At 33.8% G+C, this 18,607-nt stretch overlaps 2 protein-coding genes across 2 annotated transcripts; one reads left to right on the forward strand and one right to left on the reverse strand.

Annotated features, from left to right (window-relative positions):
• The first annotated feature begins 2,446 nt into the window (after positions 1 to 2,446).
• On the forward strand, positions 2,447 to 3,772 carry LOC105771666 (MDIS1-interacting receptor like kinase 2-like). The gene has a single exon (XM_052632637.1). It carries the CDS (start codon positions 2,447 to 2,449, stop codon positions 3,770 to 3,772), a length of 1,326 nt encoding a protein of 441 aa, XP_052488597.1.
• A 1,939-nt stretch (positions 3,773 to 5,711) lies between these two features.
• Positions 5,712 to 14,814, reverse strand: LOC105785036 (putative pumilio homolog 8, chloroplastic). Its single transcript, XM_052632484.1, is given in 12 exon segments — positions 5,712 to 6,214; positions 6,338 to 6,587; positions 7,468 to 7,581; positions 7,583 to 7,617; positions 8,861 to 9,023; positions 9,148 to 10,365; positions 11,119 to 11,164; positions 11,255 to 11,358; positions 11,437 to 11,746; positions 11,855 to 12,464; positions 14,341 to 14,447; positions 14,625 to 14,814. Coding segments are annotated over 6 exon segments (1,620 nt in total). The 5' UTR covers positions 10,101 to 10,365; positions 11,119 to 11,164; positions 11,255 to 11,358; positions 11,437 to 11,746; positions 11,855 to 12,464; positions 14,341 to 14,447; positions 14,625 to 14,814; the 3' UTR covers positions 5,712 to 6,109.
• Positions 14,815 to 18,607: the final 3,793 nt, after the last annotated feature.

Genomic DNA, 18,607 nt, shown 5'->3' on the forward strand with positions numbered 1-18,607 from the left:
TCTATGCCATAACCAATATGCCTCTTCACTATTTGTCATAAAACAAGAATGAAAAGAATCTAAAACATCTAGATGCACCACATAAATATTACTTAACCTATGACCTACAAAAATAATCCCATTAGACTCTAAATTTACAACTTTTGAATGAGGTTTGAAGGATATTTTTCTTGAGAAATTTAGCAAAAAAAACACATTTTTAATATGGGTGAAAGTACTTTTACCCAAATATGACAGATATGCAATTACAAGTAAATGCACTCTAATCTAATTATTAGGTAACTTTTCAAACACACCCTTAAAATATAATCCATCTTTATTAAAACTAAATAAATTTTGTATCTCAAGTATATCATTAAGCTTTTGATGCCCGAAAGTTAGAAATTGAAGTATGCAAATTCATATTCTTTTGTTCAAATTATAAATTTGAACTTACATATCATTACTTTTGTTTCAAAATCACTTTTTGCTTTGGTTAATGATTCATTTTCTCCTTTCACCTTTGAATTCATTTTTGGGTGATTGTGTAGTTTAACTCTTAAATATGTCTAAAAATATATAGTTTGTATTTCTTTTTTTTCTTTTTTTTCTTTTTTTTTTATATAAGTGGTATCTAAACTTATATTCCATTATACACTTTAATACTTCTATTTTGATACTGTTAATTTGTGATGACGACACACAAGCAACCAATTATATGGTGACACCCATTTGTGAGGAACTGCATTTCAAGATTAACCTTTAGCAGCTATGGTCTAGAAGCTACAGTTCCATTCTTGTCTTTGCCCAAGCTTGAACAGTTAGACCTTGGTATAAATTAGATGAAATTTTTGTAATACTCCTTTTTTAAATTAATCAACTCATGAACTCACCAACATTGATTTGTCACTATACTCAATCCTAAGCTTTTTTTAGTAATACTCACCCTAGAATTTTCATTAACACTTAAAAACTAATGATTTGTTTCATTTACCAAAAAGAGGAAAAGAAAAACTATAAATGATTTAGGTATAATCTTCATTTACAAAAAGTAGATGGATTGATATCAACTAAATGGAGCTTACATGTATTTTTTACTGCATTACTACTTAAATAAAAATACAGAGTTGAAAGTTACAAGGTGGTATTGTTGGAGATGATTAAGGAATCATCAGTCTTACATTGTTTAGTTGTTTGTCAAACTTTGGCTTGATTTTGGATACGCTATCATCTTTCAATCTTTGGGCTAGTGTTGTTTTTAACCGCATCACTTCACTTCTCTTCCGACTTCCCGTCTTGAGTGTGCTCCTTTCTTTTTTATTGCGTGGTCACGTTTTGAGTTTCTTTCGTTTTCTGCTCGCAAGATGTTCGTCATTTATCCTCTTAGAAATTTTCTTTTTTAATTCTGGTATCTTAGTTCTTGTTTTGGAACCCTGAATTCATTGAAACATTATCAATTTTTGTTTCAGTTATAGTTAGAACAGTGAAATATTCATTTGCACACATCTCCCACTTCGAGCCTCGTATGATATTTTATACTCGTTTAAATTACAGGAGGGTTGGTATAAACTCTGAAATGCTATTGCTTGGGACCCAAAGAAGACAAAAGAGAAAAGCGTATTGCCTGTGTGAATGCCCAAAATAAATATGGAGAGTCTATGATAAGCCAACTATAAAAGATACCAACGACCATTAACAAAGACTTAGATACAAGTCGACACTGGTTTGAGAAATGGGTGAGACTTATGTTACTACATTGTATTCATTTTTCGACATCTTCTGTTTCAAGTCTCATGTGACAATTTAACTCTGTAATAGCAGAAAGCTTTGTCTGAAATGCGATTGCCTTGGACCCAAAATAGAAAGACGCTTTTAGCCTGTGTGAATCAAAACGGACAGTGTATCATACGTTAAGACTGAAAGGGGAAAAGGTCTCTTGACCTTGAATGGGGCTAAAATAAATTACTATAATACAAAGACTTCAACTTTGGAGTGAAACATGGGTGAGAGACTTTTAATAGTTACTTTGATCGTACAGGCAACTGCAATTAACCTATATATATGGAGATAAAAGCTTATTGCCTGTGTGAATGTCCAAGTCAAGATGGAGAGTCTATCGTAAGTACAGTACAAAAATTGCCAACGAACTTAACGGAATAACATAAACTAATAGAATGCGAAGACTTAGAGGGATAAATTTATGTTCCTACACTGAATCCATTTTTCCACATCTCCATTTTGTAGTCTTACATGACAGTTGTCTTCTTGACACTAAATCGGCCGACATAAATTATTATAATACAAAGACATAAAACTATGGAGTGAAAAATGGGTGAAAGACTTAAAAGTTTTTTATTTGAGGGTTGAAAGACTTAATAGTTAGTTTGATCGTACAGGCTACTGCAATTAACCTATATATTAACCTTCATATCATGGTTGTTACTTGCATGCAGAGCATTTGTTACTCATGAAGAGTTTAACCTTGCTTGCTCCCTTACTCTTGTGTGTTACTTTACTATGTTCTTCTCTTAATGTTGCTTCTGATTCTGCAGCAGCAGCATTGGCAATCCTCAAATGGAAAGCCAGCCTTCAAAGCCAAAACCATTCTGTTTTGCTTTCCTGGAATACTTCCAACAACCCAAATACCAAAACAAGTCCTTGTGCTTGGTTTGGAATCCATTGCAACCATGCTGACAGTGTTACAAAGATTAACCTCACTGGCTATGGTGTAAAAGGTACGCTCCATTTATTCCCATTCTTGTCTTTGCCTAATCTTGCAGAGTTGGACCTTAGCACCAATGAACTTTATGGCATAATCCCACCTAAAATCAGTCAGCTCTCCAAACTCACCTACCTCGATTTATCCTTTAACCAGATCTCTGGCCAAATCCCACCTGAAATTAGCCACCTTGTACATCGTCAGACCCTCCACCTTGCTGGAAATCAGTTGAACGGCTCAATTCCTCGAGAAATTGGTCAGCTCAAATTTCTCACTGACCTTGCCTTGTGTAGCAACAAGCTAAATGGTTGCATTCCTGCTTCTCTCGGTAAACTAAGTCGACTTGTTTCCTTGCTTCTCTATAATAATTCCCTTTCTGGTCCCATTCCTCCAGAATTGGGAAACCTTAGGAATTTAGTTGAAGTTTACCTGGACACCAACCGTCTAACTGGTCCCATCACTTCCACATTTGGAAACTTGAAAAAACTGACGGTGCTTCAGATGTTTAACAATAGTCTTTCAGGTCCCATCCCCTTTGAGTTAGGGAATATGGAATCTCTTTCTGAAATAAGCCTTTATCACAACAATCTATCTGGCTTGATCCCAACCTCATTTGGTGGCTTGAGACTTCTTACACTTGCCCACCTCTATGAAAATCAACTCTCTGGTCCAATTCCTGAGGAGATAGGAAACTTGAATTCTCTTGTTGACCTGGAGTTGAGTGAAAACCAACTCAACGGCTCTATTCCTGCTTCACTTGGCAATTTGAGCAACTTGGAAATTCTGTTCCTCCGAGACAACCGGGTCTCAGGTTCCATTCCTAATGAAATTGGAAACTTGATGAAGTTGACCGTGTTAGAACTAGACCACAACAATCTGACAGGAAATTTGCCACAAGGCATTTGCCGTGGTGGATCACTTGAATACTTCACAGCAAATGACAACCAGCTTACCAGACCAATCCCTCAAGGGTTGAAAATTTGCACTAGCTTGAAGAGAGTCTACCTTGAAAGAAACCGACTCAGAGGAAATATATCTGAAGATTTAAGCGTTTACCCGAATCTGAAGATTTAAGTGAGAACGAATTTTATGGTGAAGTGTCTTCCAATTGGGGGTTGTGCAAAAGTTTAGAGATCCTATCTATTTCAAGGAACAATCTCAGTGGTGCAATACTCCTGGAACTAGGACTTATGTCCAAGCTTTTGTATCTAGACTTGTCTGCAAACCAATTGAGCAAGTCCTTCCCTGAAACTATAGGGAATCTGTCCATGTCATTCTACTTGAATTTGAGCATCAATCAGTTTAGCCAAAATATTCCAATTCAAGTAGGCAAGTTAACTAGGCTGTTTCATCTAGATTTGAGTCACAACATGCTTTCAGGGGAGATTCCCGGGGAACTTCAAAGTTTGCAGAGCTTGGAGACGCTAAACCTTTCTCTCAACAATCTCTCTGGTGAAATCCCAGCCTCTTTTGAGCATCTCCGGGGCTTGTACACTGTTGACATTTCATACAATGAGCTCCAGGGTCCCATTCCCAACAGCCAAGCATTTCTAAATGCTTCAGTACAAGAATTGAGAGGGAACAAAGCATTGTGTGGCAATGCTAGTGGACTACCGCCTTGCACACCTTTTTTCTAAGAAGGGTCACAACAACAACAAAACCCTTTTCGTAGTTATGTTCCCTCTTTTATTGGTTTCTGGTCTCTCGATTTCATCAATTGCTTTATTGTTTGCCTTCAAGAAGAGGAAGATAGATACTGATGAAGAAAGACAAAGCAATGCAAGTGGTGAAATATTTTTCACTGTCACTCCCCTTAATGGAAGAATATTGTATGAAGAGATCATTAGAGCCGCCAAAGATTTTGATGCTCAATATTGCATTGGGAAGGGAGGATATGGAAACGTGTACAAAGCAGAGCCGTCATCAGGATATGTTGTAGCTGTGAAGAAATTCCATCCATTGCATACCGGTGAAATGGCAGATCAAAGACAGTTCCTGAATGGGGTAAGGGCATTAGTAGAACCAAGACACAAATATTCTGAAGTTCTACGGTTTTTGTTCCTCTGCAGGTCGTTCCTTCTTAGTATACAAGTACCTTGAAAGGGGTAGCTTGGCTTCAGTTCTCAGTAAGAATGAAGAATCTAAGAAATTGGACTGGAACAAGAGGGTGAACATTGTCAAAGGTTTTGTTCATGCCCTCTCCTATTTGCTCACCGCCCATTGTTCATCGAGATATAACAAGCAACAACATTTTGCTTGACTTGGAGTATTAAGCTCACCTTTCAGACTTTGGCACTGCTAAGCTTATCAATCCAGACTCATCTAATTAGAGTAATATTGCTGGAACATACGGATACATTGCACCATGTGATTTTTCATTTTACTTCCATAGATGACATAGCATAGAGGATAATATTTGTTATCAACTATTATTTCTTTTTCTTTGCAAAGCTTTCCTACACCATGCAAGTTACTGAAAAATGTGATGTGTTTAGTTTTGGTGTGCTGGCATTGGAATTGATAGTCGGGGCATATCCGGGTGAATTTCTCTCTAATCTATCAATTTTAACTGCTGAAAGCATTCCACTAAACAATGTGTTGGATCAAAGGCTTACACCTCCACTGCCGGAAGTTGTGAACAAACTCGTATTCATCCTGAAGTTGGTTGTTTCCTGTTTCTCAGCTGTTGTTTGACCACATCTAGTCCCATCTATGACTCTTTGATCTTCATCTAAGATACCACCTTAGAAACGTTTGGTATTTGCTCTAATGTTGTTTGTTTAGCTTTTGTGTAGTTATCATTTTTATACCCTTAATTACCTTTTCCTTGAGAATTGGTAGTGCAATAGGAGTTGCTTCAGATCTGTCTGTAACAGTTCATCATACGTTCTATTCTATGGAATAAAAAGGTGTTACCCGACCCTTATATTTCCATACTTTTAAGCCCTCTATGGTTTAGACAATTAACTTCTATTTTTAGCAAAGTTCACTTATTTTTCTGAAGAACTTGACATGATGTTCAATTATTTTCCAAATTCCAAATGAGAAAAAGGGAAATTGGGGCATAAGATTTGCAACATTCCTAAGCAGAAATTGAAGTCCTTGAACGTGATAAAAATATCATACATCCAAAGTTTGGCTCCATAAGACAACAACAAGACAACAGAATAATACAAGTTGCAACTACATAATAAACAACTAGAAGCAAAATTTTTCTTCTACATCCTTAGGACTCTTTCCAAAGCAGATGATCCGCTGATCTGAGGCTGTAAGTCTTTTCATCAAAGACTTCAGCACCAGTAGCTTCGTCTTACATTCTCTATCTAGTAATCCCAGGACATTTACTTATTTTGTACTGAACAAGCTAGCAAACTTTGGACGAACAACAACACTTTGGCAAAGTGACTTCGATCACTTCTTTAGGAGGTTCCTTGAGAAAATTCTCTTGCAATACGGGCTGGTACGAAGGATCGTGTGTGGTCGAACCGCATCTACTAGAGAAGCATGTAGAGGACCCTACTCAAGACAAAATTGATTATGTGATGAAGAGAATTCCTATGGGAGGTTTCATGCGGATTTGAACTAGTTATGAATCAAAGCATAAAAAATGGCAGAAGAAACGACAAGTTGTTCCCTTACCTTGGTTACTACTAAAGCAGATTGAATTACATAGTTGGCAAATGGGTTTTGCAATAATTGTTCAAAGTGAACAACATAGGTTAACTCACGGATGATCTGAGATCTACTCTCTGCAAAATGCTTGAGGCATTTTTCAACCACATGGCTGCTGAATTTCTGCATTGAGAGATGAACATTGTGCCCTTTGAACTGAGATAGTAAGTTGCCAGAGTTGACCTTCAGCTCTATAATGTACTGAACAACATAGTTCCTGTTCCAGCCAACAAAAGAAGACTACAAATGAGGGAGAGAGCGCCATTTTCTTGATGAAATCCTTGTCATTCATGATTATATATGGTTCTAAGGATGAGTCTATTTCTAATGTAGGAGAGTTGTTAGAGGGCCTTTTTTTTCCCTTTTAGGCACTCTGATATGCCAACACACATATTGCAGCTATGAAGAATCTAATTGTAGAAAATAAAAAATCCAGCACACATATTGCAGCTAATGACACAAAAGCTGAACCAGAAAGCACAGACAGCATTTCGATTCACAGCCAACTAATTATAACTAATAAGCATGTTAGCATTCTAGAAGTAAAATACCCATCAATATTAGATAAATGTGATGCAAATCTTATGCACTTACCAGCAGGTTTTTGACACATGAAAGCTTGTCTGGCACCACATTGAGCTCAAGATGTTAGCTTGTCATTTATTCTCAATCCCAATGAGTACATACCATACTCATTTGACATATGGTAGAAGGAACAGAAGTGGCTGAAGAATTAAATACCAAAAGAGAAATGGCTATGTTTATTAAATGGATTAATGACTCTCAAAAACCTGATCTATTGGCCGCAGACAATCCCTAAGGATGCATCCATTCAACTCTAATGAAAGATGCCAGTCATCACCCTGTTCTATGAAGCAAGATTGTTATCCTATCATGAATTTTTACATGATGATACAGTTCATTAGCATGCTAAACACATAAATATGTAAGTGGGATGATTTTTTCATTAAGCTGGATCCAAGTTTACTCAACTTGATTCAAGTAAATTTCTAAAGTAGTCAGAACCAGTAATGGAAACCTAACTTGTCAGAAAACTAGGAAGCAAAGAAATAAACAATCAGAGCTTCACTTATTACCCGAAAGGATCCTGAGCAAGAAGAAGTCCATTTCTGGAAATTTGAGTGATTAGCTTATCTCGATGTGGTCCATTGGAATGAGCAATGCAACGTTGCAACACACAGCAGCCATGGATCTATGCAAAATTTTGCAGCAGCATCAAAAATAATCTGCATCAACCAAAAAAGTTTAAGAATCAAAATTTAGTAAAAATATAAGATGTTAGGTCATACGAAAATGCATAAAATCAAAGTGGAGATAGAATTCTTAAAACAGAAATGCACCAAGCCTGCCAACTACGGTATGAAAAGAAGCATACTTCATCATGAATTTGGACAAAATTCTGTAAGTTTACAACTCAACACAGGAGTGCTTGATCAATCATAAGAAGTTGCAAGGTACAAGAGTTTCTTCCAATGGACTAAGAACTCTTCAAGTGTTTTATTTAATCTCTATCTCACTTGCTATTATAACCTGTAACATGTTGGTTCATCCCATGGAAAGAATATTCGCATTAATAAAAATTCGAAAAGATGGAACAGATTCCTTCTAACAGGCTCCTTGGACACATGACAGTTGACTGTCATGCATCGGCAGTATGCAAATAACCAAATAGCCAAAATTAAGCCTGTAGAAGAAAGCCTTTTCCCCGTTTACAACACACTCCTACGAACAATGAGTTAAAATATACTAAGAGTATACATACAAAGAATACCCTGAACCGACGAAGAGGAGCTACATGTTCAAACAGAACATCGTTGTGATCTCTAACCTTCAAACTTTGTATTGAATCAAACCAAGGTATGCCTCCAAATGGCATCAGAGACAAAATTAAGTGCATAGGTAATAGGCCATAGAATAAAGACCCCTAAAATAGCCATACAATTTTCTTTAGAAGAATTGAGTAACTTTTGTCAAGATGAAATACATGGGAACAAGACATATCTTCAAATAATTAACTAGAGATAGATCATGCAGTAGGTTGGCGTGATGTAATGAGACTGTAGTTGAAGGCCAGATTCTTTAATACAGTTCCGGTTGATTTATTAATCAATGAACCTACAACATGCTACTGAAACAAAGAAAGTTGGATGAGTAAAAATCATTTAATACAATGAAAAAGATTCATGTTGCATAAACTGTTACTAAACAATGTAAAATGTGCATTTTGAGACTTAAAATATAAGTCATCGTCAAAAAGAAAACTCATGATGGTATCATAACATGACCTTCACAACATATTAAACAAATAGTAGTGAACCACACATGAAAAGTGATTCATTTTAGAGAAAAAATATGATTCTAAGTAACAATTAGCCCAAAACAAAAAGAACTTAGAAATGTACATGACTGGGATAATTTACGAGAACAAATATTAAACCTCAAAAGTTAATTTACCCCTCATCTTTATACCTTATTATCTTCATTGTTAAGACATTGCAAGCAGCGCTGCAACACGTGATTCCCATTAAGATCCTTGATGAGATCAAGAATTCCAGGTTTAAGAGCAGATTTGATAAGAGAAATCTGTTGTCTGGATTTGAGAATCTCAATCAACTTCTGTACCACACGTGTACTGAAATATAGCACGGTGAATCCCCTTAGCAACATATATATATATATATATATATATATATATATATATTGACAAACAATATCATTAAAACGAAAAGAAAATGAATGATAAATGAAGCAAATACCCATATGTGTTCAAGGAAATCCTCACTAGCTGTCCGGTTTCTTTGGTCACAGTGAGAATAATCTGCAGCCTTTGGTCTTCGTTACACACATCTAGTAACTTTCGGACAAGGTAGTTTCCAAAGGGATCCATCATTAGTTCAACAATGTTATCAGTAACCTCGTTGAATATAATTTGAACATCCAAGCAGCTTCCTTCATCAAATATCCTTCGTTGGAAGCGACAACCTTTCTGGTCCTTAGCCATGTAATATATACAACCTTGAAACTCAACTGAGGAATATGGACTTGGCATCAGTATCACATTTTCTCCATGTCTTTTATCAAGTTTAGAGTTTTTCTCTTGCAGGTTTTGCAATCCAAACTCCTTGAGAGTCTTTTTCTTACAACATTTGAACGAATCAAAGCCCTTGTTCTCGATATCATATTTCAAACCTCTTCCTTGAATGATAACACTATGATCCTCCATTACATTCTCCTCAAGAGGAATCTTACTGTGCAAGAACCCAGGAGAACTCAATGAATCAATGGCAGCTCTTCCTCCATTACCATCAATTCCACATTGCTGGGAACAAACAAAAGGGTTACCAATGTAGGGCCTAGTGGTAAAAGCACCCTGCAGCAACATCCCCCTATTATCCAATCCCCTACTCTGTTCCATTCTCTGCTCCAAAAGATAGTTTCTTTGGTTATCATGCCAACTCGGTACTGAAGACAAATCATTGGACTGATTGTAACCAATACTATAAGACCCAAATGAATCACCCTTTTCGTATCCAGTACCTTGCAGCCCAAGAAAGGTGGAGTCTAAACACATCGAAACGTGTTGTGGAGATGATTGAAACCCTTTGTTAAAACCATCGTAAGAACCATATTTTTCAGCGTGATAAGACGAGACATCACCAAAATTGAAGGCGAAACCATCTGGGTCCCTTTCAAATTTCATGGAATCCATGGGCTGTTATAAAAATTCAAACCTCGTAATGGGTTTTATTTGAAGGGCAAGAGAGACGGCCTTAAGAAAACTGAATAAAGTGCAAAATCACAATACTATATACTTTTAACATTGTCAATATTTCGGTATCCAAAAAGAAAGCATCCAATTACATCAACAACTTCAAAGTTTTAACCAAAATAATTGACGGCATCTTCAAAGTCTCTCTTCACCATCAACATGGGGCTTAACACAACTCCATGCACCAACACGTTCCAGTTGGGGCCTAAAAGGGAGGGAAAAAAATCTAAGATTAGGAATATAATTTTATATCATTGCAGCGAAAATTACAGGCTTAGGGGACAAAAACCAAAAAAGGCCCCTACACTTTTCCAAAAAAAATCAATTGAACCCCTAGACGTTAGAATTATAATAAATTAAGCCCTTTTATCATTAAAGTTATCCCTCAAAGTTACAAAGCCAAAAGTGCCATTTTTTTGCTGGTTGTTTTCACCACATGGCAAAAACTAGTATTTGATGTATAAAACATTAAAAAAAATCAACAAACATTTATAAAAAGTCATAGAAAATCGTAAACATAATGTATCCTCAATAGTACTAACAAAATTTAAATTCAATTATAAACATAATAAAATTGAATAAACAAATAAGTAAGAAGATTAAATATATTATTAACATGCATGAAATTAATTACTATTAACAAGCATGAAATTAAATCTTTAACATAGTCTAATTTCTAGCGACTTGTTTTAAGAATTCGAATTTCTCGATTTCAATTGAAGTAATTTGCTTCAATTTGATCCTTGATTTCAATTCTAATCTCACCTAAGCTAATCCGAAGTTCTAGTTACTACTCTCTAACCCGTATTTCTCTTACCCGGATTTTCTAAACTCGTATTTTTTGTTCTTCCTCTTAATCACGTGATTCTTTTTATTCTTTTCTTTTTCCTACTTTTAGTCCCGACTTTGAGGTGTGACAGTTTCTAAATATATTTAAAGAGAAAACCAACTTGCTTACCTTTCATGGATTTTCAGAAATAATTGATTTCGAAAAAATTGGGTACCTATATCAAAACATTAAAATAACAATATTCATTTAATATGAATTAAAAAACAATTTTACAATGATAATACAATTTTTCTATATTCCTTACCTGATATTTTTTCCTTTTGCATAAAAGATTAAACCTTCAAATAGATGAAGATACAGCTCTGGCAGTAGCATGCTCAACTCGTTCTCAATGTTAATGATGCTAATCTATAAAATAAACAATTTAAGCAAAAGTTAATAACAAAAGTAAATAGAATATCATAATAAAAAATATTGAAATCTTACTTTTCGTGCTGTATTATCGTTGTAATGACGGTAAACATTAGAGCAGTACCGTACTACAGAGGCATGGTAATTGCTTGATTGACGAAAATCTTGATGCTCGAGTATAGAATTAAGCACCGGATGCTGACTCACCACCAACACCCAATCATATGAATATTTTTTTCTCAAGCGATCTAGGCAACCGTCAAAAAGTGACACACTAATCTCTCCACGCTTCATGATGTGATCCAGATTGATAATAAAATGGAACTTATCAACAGGTCTCCAAAATAAAGGCGCATCCAGTAGAAACGCGGGACTCATGAATTTTCTATCCATTTGAACATAGGCAAATAGGTAAACAAAAAAATTATGAAATTAATGAAGTAGAACATATGAGTTATCGAACTTTAAAATAAATATATGAAAGATAACTTACAAGTTTCGAAAATTGAGCTGGGTAAGAAAACATAATAGTTCATTCGGCATATTGAATTTCTGATAATTCTGGATAACAGATCCGAATGGCATATTGACGATGTAGTTCATCAAATATTTTAACTGATCAATATCACCTTCCATTGGTTGATCAGATGCATTTAAATTGGGTAAAAACTTTACCCTCCCACTGAAATTAGTGATGAATATAGACTTTACCGGATCTTGCGTATGAATGCTCTTATTACTTTTAGCCCATATACAAGCCACATCCCTTAAGATCTTACCGAAATCCTCACTAATATAATTGAACCATTCAGGCTCATTTCGGTTACTACTTTCCCACCTCGCCATCCTTTCTCTAAAATATGTTACAATATTTTTAGAATATTCTAATGCAACCAGCCATTCATCTTGATACCGTACAAGATGATGGCAGCATAAAATCCAATCATCTTGATGCTCCACTAAATGTGTGTATAGTTCCAAAGCTTTCTCTTCATCTTTAAACGCCAAGAAAGTGGAGTTAATTTCTTTTCCCGAAATCTTTAGCATTCCATAATACACACTGCCATCCTGGTCTATAATAGCACAATCTGGTTCCGACATAGCTGTTGCAAACCAAAAATAAAACTTAAACTAACAATTCACATGTATACAGTACACATATATACAGTTCACAGAACACAATTCTAGCAGTAAAGCACACACGGTTCACTAAACACTAATTTAGAAGTTCACACATAGACACAATTCGGTCGGTTAACCGAATTAACCGAAAATTATATGTTTTTTTATTTTTGGTTAAAAATTAAAAACGACTGAATCATGAATATGAGTGTTTGATAAACATCGGCATCAACTAAGCGGTAAATCAGCTTTTTTCTAGCTAACAGCTTCTCTATCCTTCATCTTCATCATATCCATATGGTTTCTAAGGGTCCCATTTTGGAGCTGCATGATTATGACTTACAGTGCTATTTGTCATTTCTTGCCCTTCCCACATGCACACGCAATACTTGAAAGAACAAAATTATATGAACGAAATAAAAAAAAAAGAAGCAGAGGGAAAGTAACAAGGAAAAACAAATGACCAAAATGAAATCTATACAGATTTTGCTTTCGCTTTGGGGTTCCCTTGGACCCTAACACTTCAAACCATGTTAAATTGACAGCAAGGAGAGTGGCAGACCAGAGGTTTGCCGTGCTTGACCTGCTCCCATCTCAAGACCCCACAACTAGAATTGGTCCTCTAATCTATTGACTTATCCCTTAAAACAAGTCCAATATTCACATATTACCTAGAATTGAAGTGAATATCGAATAACAGTCTGTGTTCAACACCAATATATTCAATTTTCTGAGCGACCTTACTCAGGGAAAAAAATAGGTTGATCAAATTTCTTATGTATAAACCAACCATTTGCACATTATCTCAAAATAATTGCTTGTTTATGTGTCTGTATATATATAATATGTATGTATGTATAATGTTCACTCTCCTAAGAAACTTTGTAAAAACCCACCTAAATCAAAACAGAAACTCCTATTTGGTTCATCCAACCGCAGGTTTTCCCCATTTTTAATTAATAAGAAAATGCATTTTCTTGTTTTAATTCCTGTTTTTTCCCTGCATTTTCTAGGAATAAATCAAAGATAAAAGAGTTCATAAACACATAAATCATTGAATAGAACTATAATAAATCAAATAAAAAAGATTCAAGACAAATCAACCTTATCCCAAACTGAATTTAACCTGAAAATCCAAACAACCACAAAGCCATACAAATCTTCAAGTTTGAGTAACCAACAAAGAATAGAGAAACCCCCAAATCAATACCAAATCCATAACTACGTGTTATTCACTTTGCAATATGAACTCATAACATCTTCAGTATATCAATCTAAGGTTTAAGTAAAGCAAAAGTTTTTATCATTTTCTGAATTACTAAAAGATAAAAGCATCTGTGACTCCTACAATTTCACCACCAAACACAGCATTAACTCCTCATAAATGATAGATCTATACGACATAAAAGAAACATTTACATACACAGCTTTTTCTCTATGAATAAGGAAAGAAACAAGAAAACTGAAGCTGATCTTAAAACATACATCAATATTCTGCATCTTTGAAACAAGATTCCATTTTCCAGAGTCTCGTTTACCAATCCAAGAAGTTACTACAACAGAAAAAAGAACAGCCGGATTTTTTATTTCTTTCAAAGGTTGAGTGAAGCAAAGAAAGAAAGAAGTTTTTTTTGAGAAACGATACTCTTCAACACGAGAAAACGAAGCAATATCCGGAAAAAGACATCAAACATCCGGAGATTAGGAAAACAAAAATTCTCTGCAAAGAAATTCTACGTTATAAGAACATGGATATAAATTATGGCGGCGGATGGTTTTCCAATCATGTCACATTCAATAAACACACATTGAAGAAATTAGAAAAAAAAACGAAATTTAAATTAGAAGAAAGCAAACCTTGGTATAGGTATTGGTGTGGTGGAAGAGAAATGGACAGCAAAAAGGTGTGAAAGTGGGTTTTCCCGATTCAACTGAGATTGAGATACGATTAAGTGGAAAGTCGGCTGCTGAGAAAAAATTCGGTTGTTACAATTTAGATTACAAAAGCATGTAACTTCAGGAAAACAAAAATTCTCTGGAAAGAAATTCTACGTTATAAGAACTAGAACTAGAGATTCAATAAACACACATTGAAGAAATTGGAAAAAGAAAAACGAAAGCGAATTTAGGAGAAAGCAAACCTCGGTCTGGTGGAAGAGAAATGGACAGCAAAAAGGTGTGAAAATGGTGGGTTTTACCGATTCGACTGAGATTGAGATACGAAGGAAAAGAAACGACAGAAGGGAAATCCTAGCAACAAAAAGAAAACAAACGTGAAAGCCAAGATGGAGAAAGCGGGAAAAAAAATAGGGAAGTGAGTAAAGAGTGGAACTACAAAAATAATTTTATTTTTTTATTTTTATTATTCTTATCCTCTTATAAAAAATAAATTCTAAAACAATTTAATTAATATCCAATTATCAAAAACCCTCCAAAGGTTTAACATATATTTTAAGGAGTTAAAATTGTAAATAAAAAATACTTAAAAAGAGAAAGAAAAATTCCACATTGTTCACACCTAAACTCAAACTCTAAACCAAAGGTTAAGCTACCAAAGACCTAGCCACTAACGCAGATGTTTCATTTTAGTATTAAAACGCAAAAATTAACTTAACAGTCCCACCTAACCGCTAATCCAACCAACTAACCTGAATAATTCTAACCAAATTCCGGGGCGTTACATAGGTCATGTAACTCACTAACTTGCACCCTAAGAAAATTATCAGATGATACACGACCGTGTTACTAGGTCATATATTTCAATCCTAATCTCATTGACTTAATGTGCAAAAATTTAGACTTAAAAATTTGGTTTGGTTAAAAAAAATAAGCCCATTTAAAAATGAGTTGAGCCTCAAGGAAGTTTTTTCGACCAAAACCTGACCCGACCTAAATTTGCAAAAAAAAATTATTTGTTACTTTGTCACTGTTTTGCTATCATTCCACTATTATATTACTATGTATTATTGTTTGGATATTGTATTAGTCTTGTTTTATTGATAATTTTGTTACTATTTTATTTTTAGAGGCACTTATCTCAGTGCTATTTAAGTATAAATACTTCTTTTTAATTTACTTTCAATTTGTTGATAAACATTGATTTTAATTTTTAATATGTTTGATTTATTATATTTTTAAAATTTATTTATATATATAATAATACGGGCGGATCGAGCCAGGCTCGAGTTTTAACTTTTTTTATCCAGATCAAGTTTGAACAAAAATTTAGGCCTATTTTTGATATCAGGTCGAGCTGGGCTGGGCTTATAAAACAGGTCTGAAATTTTGTTACAACCTGTCCCATAATCACCTCTAGTGCAGATCAAGTCAAACTCGAATTCTTTCAAACTTATTTGAGTTAAATTTGGGTAGAAAAGTAACGTTACGCTTTGAGTAAAGTCAAGTTCAGTCAAATAACATGCTTTATTTTATTTAAACTCGACCCACGAATAAATCTAATGTTTCAAGATTGGAGTGAAATGGTTGAATGTAGAGGTGAGCAAAATTCGATTCGACTCGAAAAACTCGATAAAAAATTTAAATTTTAAGTTAAACAATTCAAGTTAATCGAGTTATTCATATCAACTCGAATAAAAATATCAAATTTTTTGGTTTAACTCGAATGTGAATTATACAATTCGAGTTATTCGAAAATCAAACTAAGAAAATACAAAATTACGTCGTTTTGATAAATGTTTATATTTTCTAAGCTAAAAGTCAAAACAATTAAGTTAAAAGGCAAAACTATTTCGTTTTGATAAATGTTTACCTATTAAGTCAAAAGGCAAAATCATTATACTGTTTATATAGTTAAATAATCCTATACTTTGTCTATTAGTTAAATAATTGGTCCATATAAACATAACATTGAGCATAGATAATAGGATTTGTTAACTAGACTCGACTTGACTCGAAATTTTTTTACTCGACTCGACTGAATACTCACCCCTAGTTGAATGAACTCTAATAAAATGCAATAGAAGTTTATGCCTAATAAAATTAAATTTGTTAGTTTGGTATCCTATAGACTCCAATTGAAATTGCTTTTAAAAGAAAATGTTTTAAAATTGTTGAGGCACTTGTAAGAGAAACTACACCAAGTATTTACAGTCATGTTGATAACTGCCCAATGTTTTATACTTTGTCGTATTTGAAGTTAGCAATTTTTTGAAACAATATAGTTGGCGGATGAATTAGTTGGTATTATGGACATGTATTAGTCCGTATTTAAAGATTGATATTATGAAGAAACAAAATTTTAAAGTTTAGATTTATTTAAATCAAGCAAATTGGATCTATTGTTTCGTGGAGATTGATTTGAATGGCTTCAAAACATATCTTAGAGATTTTTTATTTAAATCGACCAAATAATATTTTTATAACACTTAATTAAATCAAACCTTGTAAACAAGTAAAACAAGATGTTGCAAGAAGACAGAAAGGAAGACTAAAAGGAACAAGTGCAAAATAAAAGCTTTATCTACTTAGTATATATATATATCAATTGAGTCTTAATTCAATTAGTATAAATATTGTTGCTAATGTGAGAGAACGCGGTTCAAATACACTAAAATATATTATCCTTCTATTTATAAATTGAAAAAGTTATTAAGTAATTTTAAAAATTGTGTCAAACATAACAGATATGATCAAAACTTCTAATGAAATTGTTCAAAAATATAATATATATTGCTAACAATTTCTCTCTGAAGGTAGTTACAAGAGTAATAACATAAATAATATTTATAATTGCAAAATAACCCATTAATTCCATTTCTTTCTCAATTATTTGAATTTTGATAACTTGAAGACAAAATTTAATAAAAATATTTTCTACATTCTATTTTAATATTTAACAATAATAAGTTAATTAATATAATATTAAAATTCAATAAAATGACTATTTTATAAAAATAAACTTATCTTTTCTTTTATGATAGATGTATTTTTATAGTTAAATAAGCTTCAAACTTATAAATTTTATTGATGAAAGTCCTCCATTCTAATATTAAAATAAAAATATTTAAATAAATTTGCATTTTAATGCCTACGTGAATTTGATAAAATGATTTATTAAACAAAAATAAAATAACATTTTTAAAAGTAAAACAAAATAATATTTAAAAAATTAAAGTGGTTATATACATAAGAAAGGAAACAACTTACCTACTAAAACAATGCACATAATTAAATTTATTCAATTAGAATAACTTGTTTAAAGGAATCCAATCAAACAACATATTATTCACCATGAAGGTTTAATTTAATTTTCAAATACAAATATGATGAACAAGAAAAAGACTTAATATTTAACTTGAATTTTTATTTAATTTAAAAATAAAAGTAATTAATTATTAAAAATAAAAAAGCAAACCACGTAATGGGTGATATTATTAGTTATTTGATTATATATACAAAGGCTCAATTCCTCGAGAAATTGGTCAGCTCAAATTTCTCACTGACCTTGCCTTGTGTAGCAACAAGCTAAATGGTTGCATTCCTGCTTCTCTCGGTAAACTAAGTCGACTTGTTTCCTTGCTTCTCTATAATAATTCCCTTTCTGGTCCCATTCCTCCAGAATTGGGAAACCTTAGGAATTTAGTTGAAGTTTACCTGGACACCATCCATCTAACTGGTCCCATCACTTCCATATTTGGAAACTTGAAAAAACTGACGGTGCTTCAGATGTTTAACAATAGTCTTTCAGGTCCCATCCCCTTTGAGTTAGGGAATATGGAATCTCTTTCTGAAATAAGCCTTTATCACAACAATCTATCTGGCTTGATCCCAACCTCATTTGGTGGCTTGAGACTTCTTACACTTGCCCACCTCTATGAAAATCAACTCTCTGGTCCAATTCCTGAGGAGATAGGAAACTTGAATTCTCTTGTTGACCTGGAGTTGAGTGAAAACCAACTCAATGGCTCTATTCCTGCTTCACTTGGCAATTTGAGCAACTTGGAAATTCTGTTCCTCCGAGACAACCGGGTCTCAGGTTCCATTCCTACTGAAATTGGAAACTTGATAAAGTTGACCGTGTTAGAACTAGACCACAACAATCTGACAGGAAATTTGCCACAAGGCATTTGCCGTGGTGGATCACTTGAATACTTCACAGCAAATG

The sequence above is a fragment of the Gossypium raimondii genome, chromosome 6 (assembly GCF_025698545.1).
Source record: "Gossypium raimondii isolate GPD5lz chromosome 6, ASM2569854v1, whole genome shotgun sequence".
NCBI classification, from domain to species: domain Eukaryota; kingdom Viridiplantae; phylum Streptophyta; class Magnoliopsida; order Malvales; family Malvaceae; genus Gossypium; species Gossypium raimondii.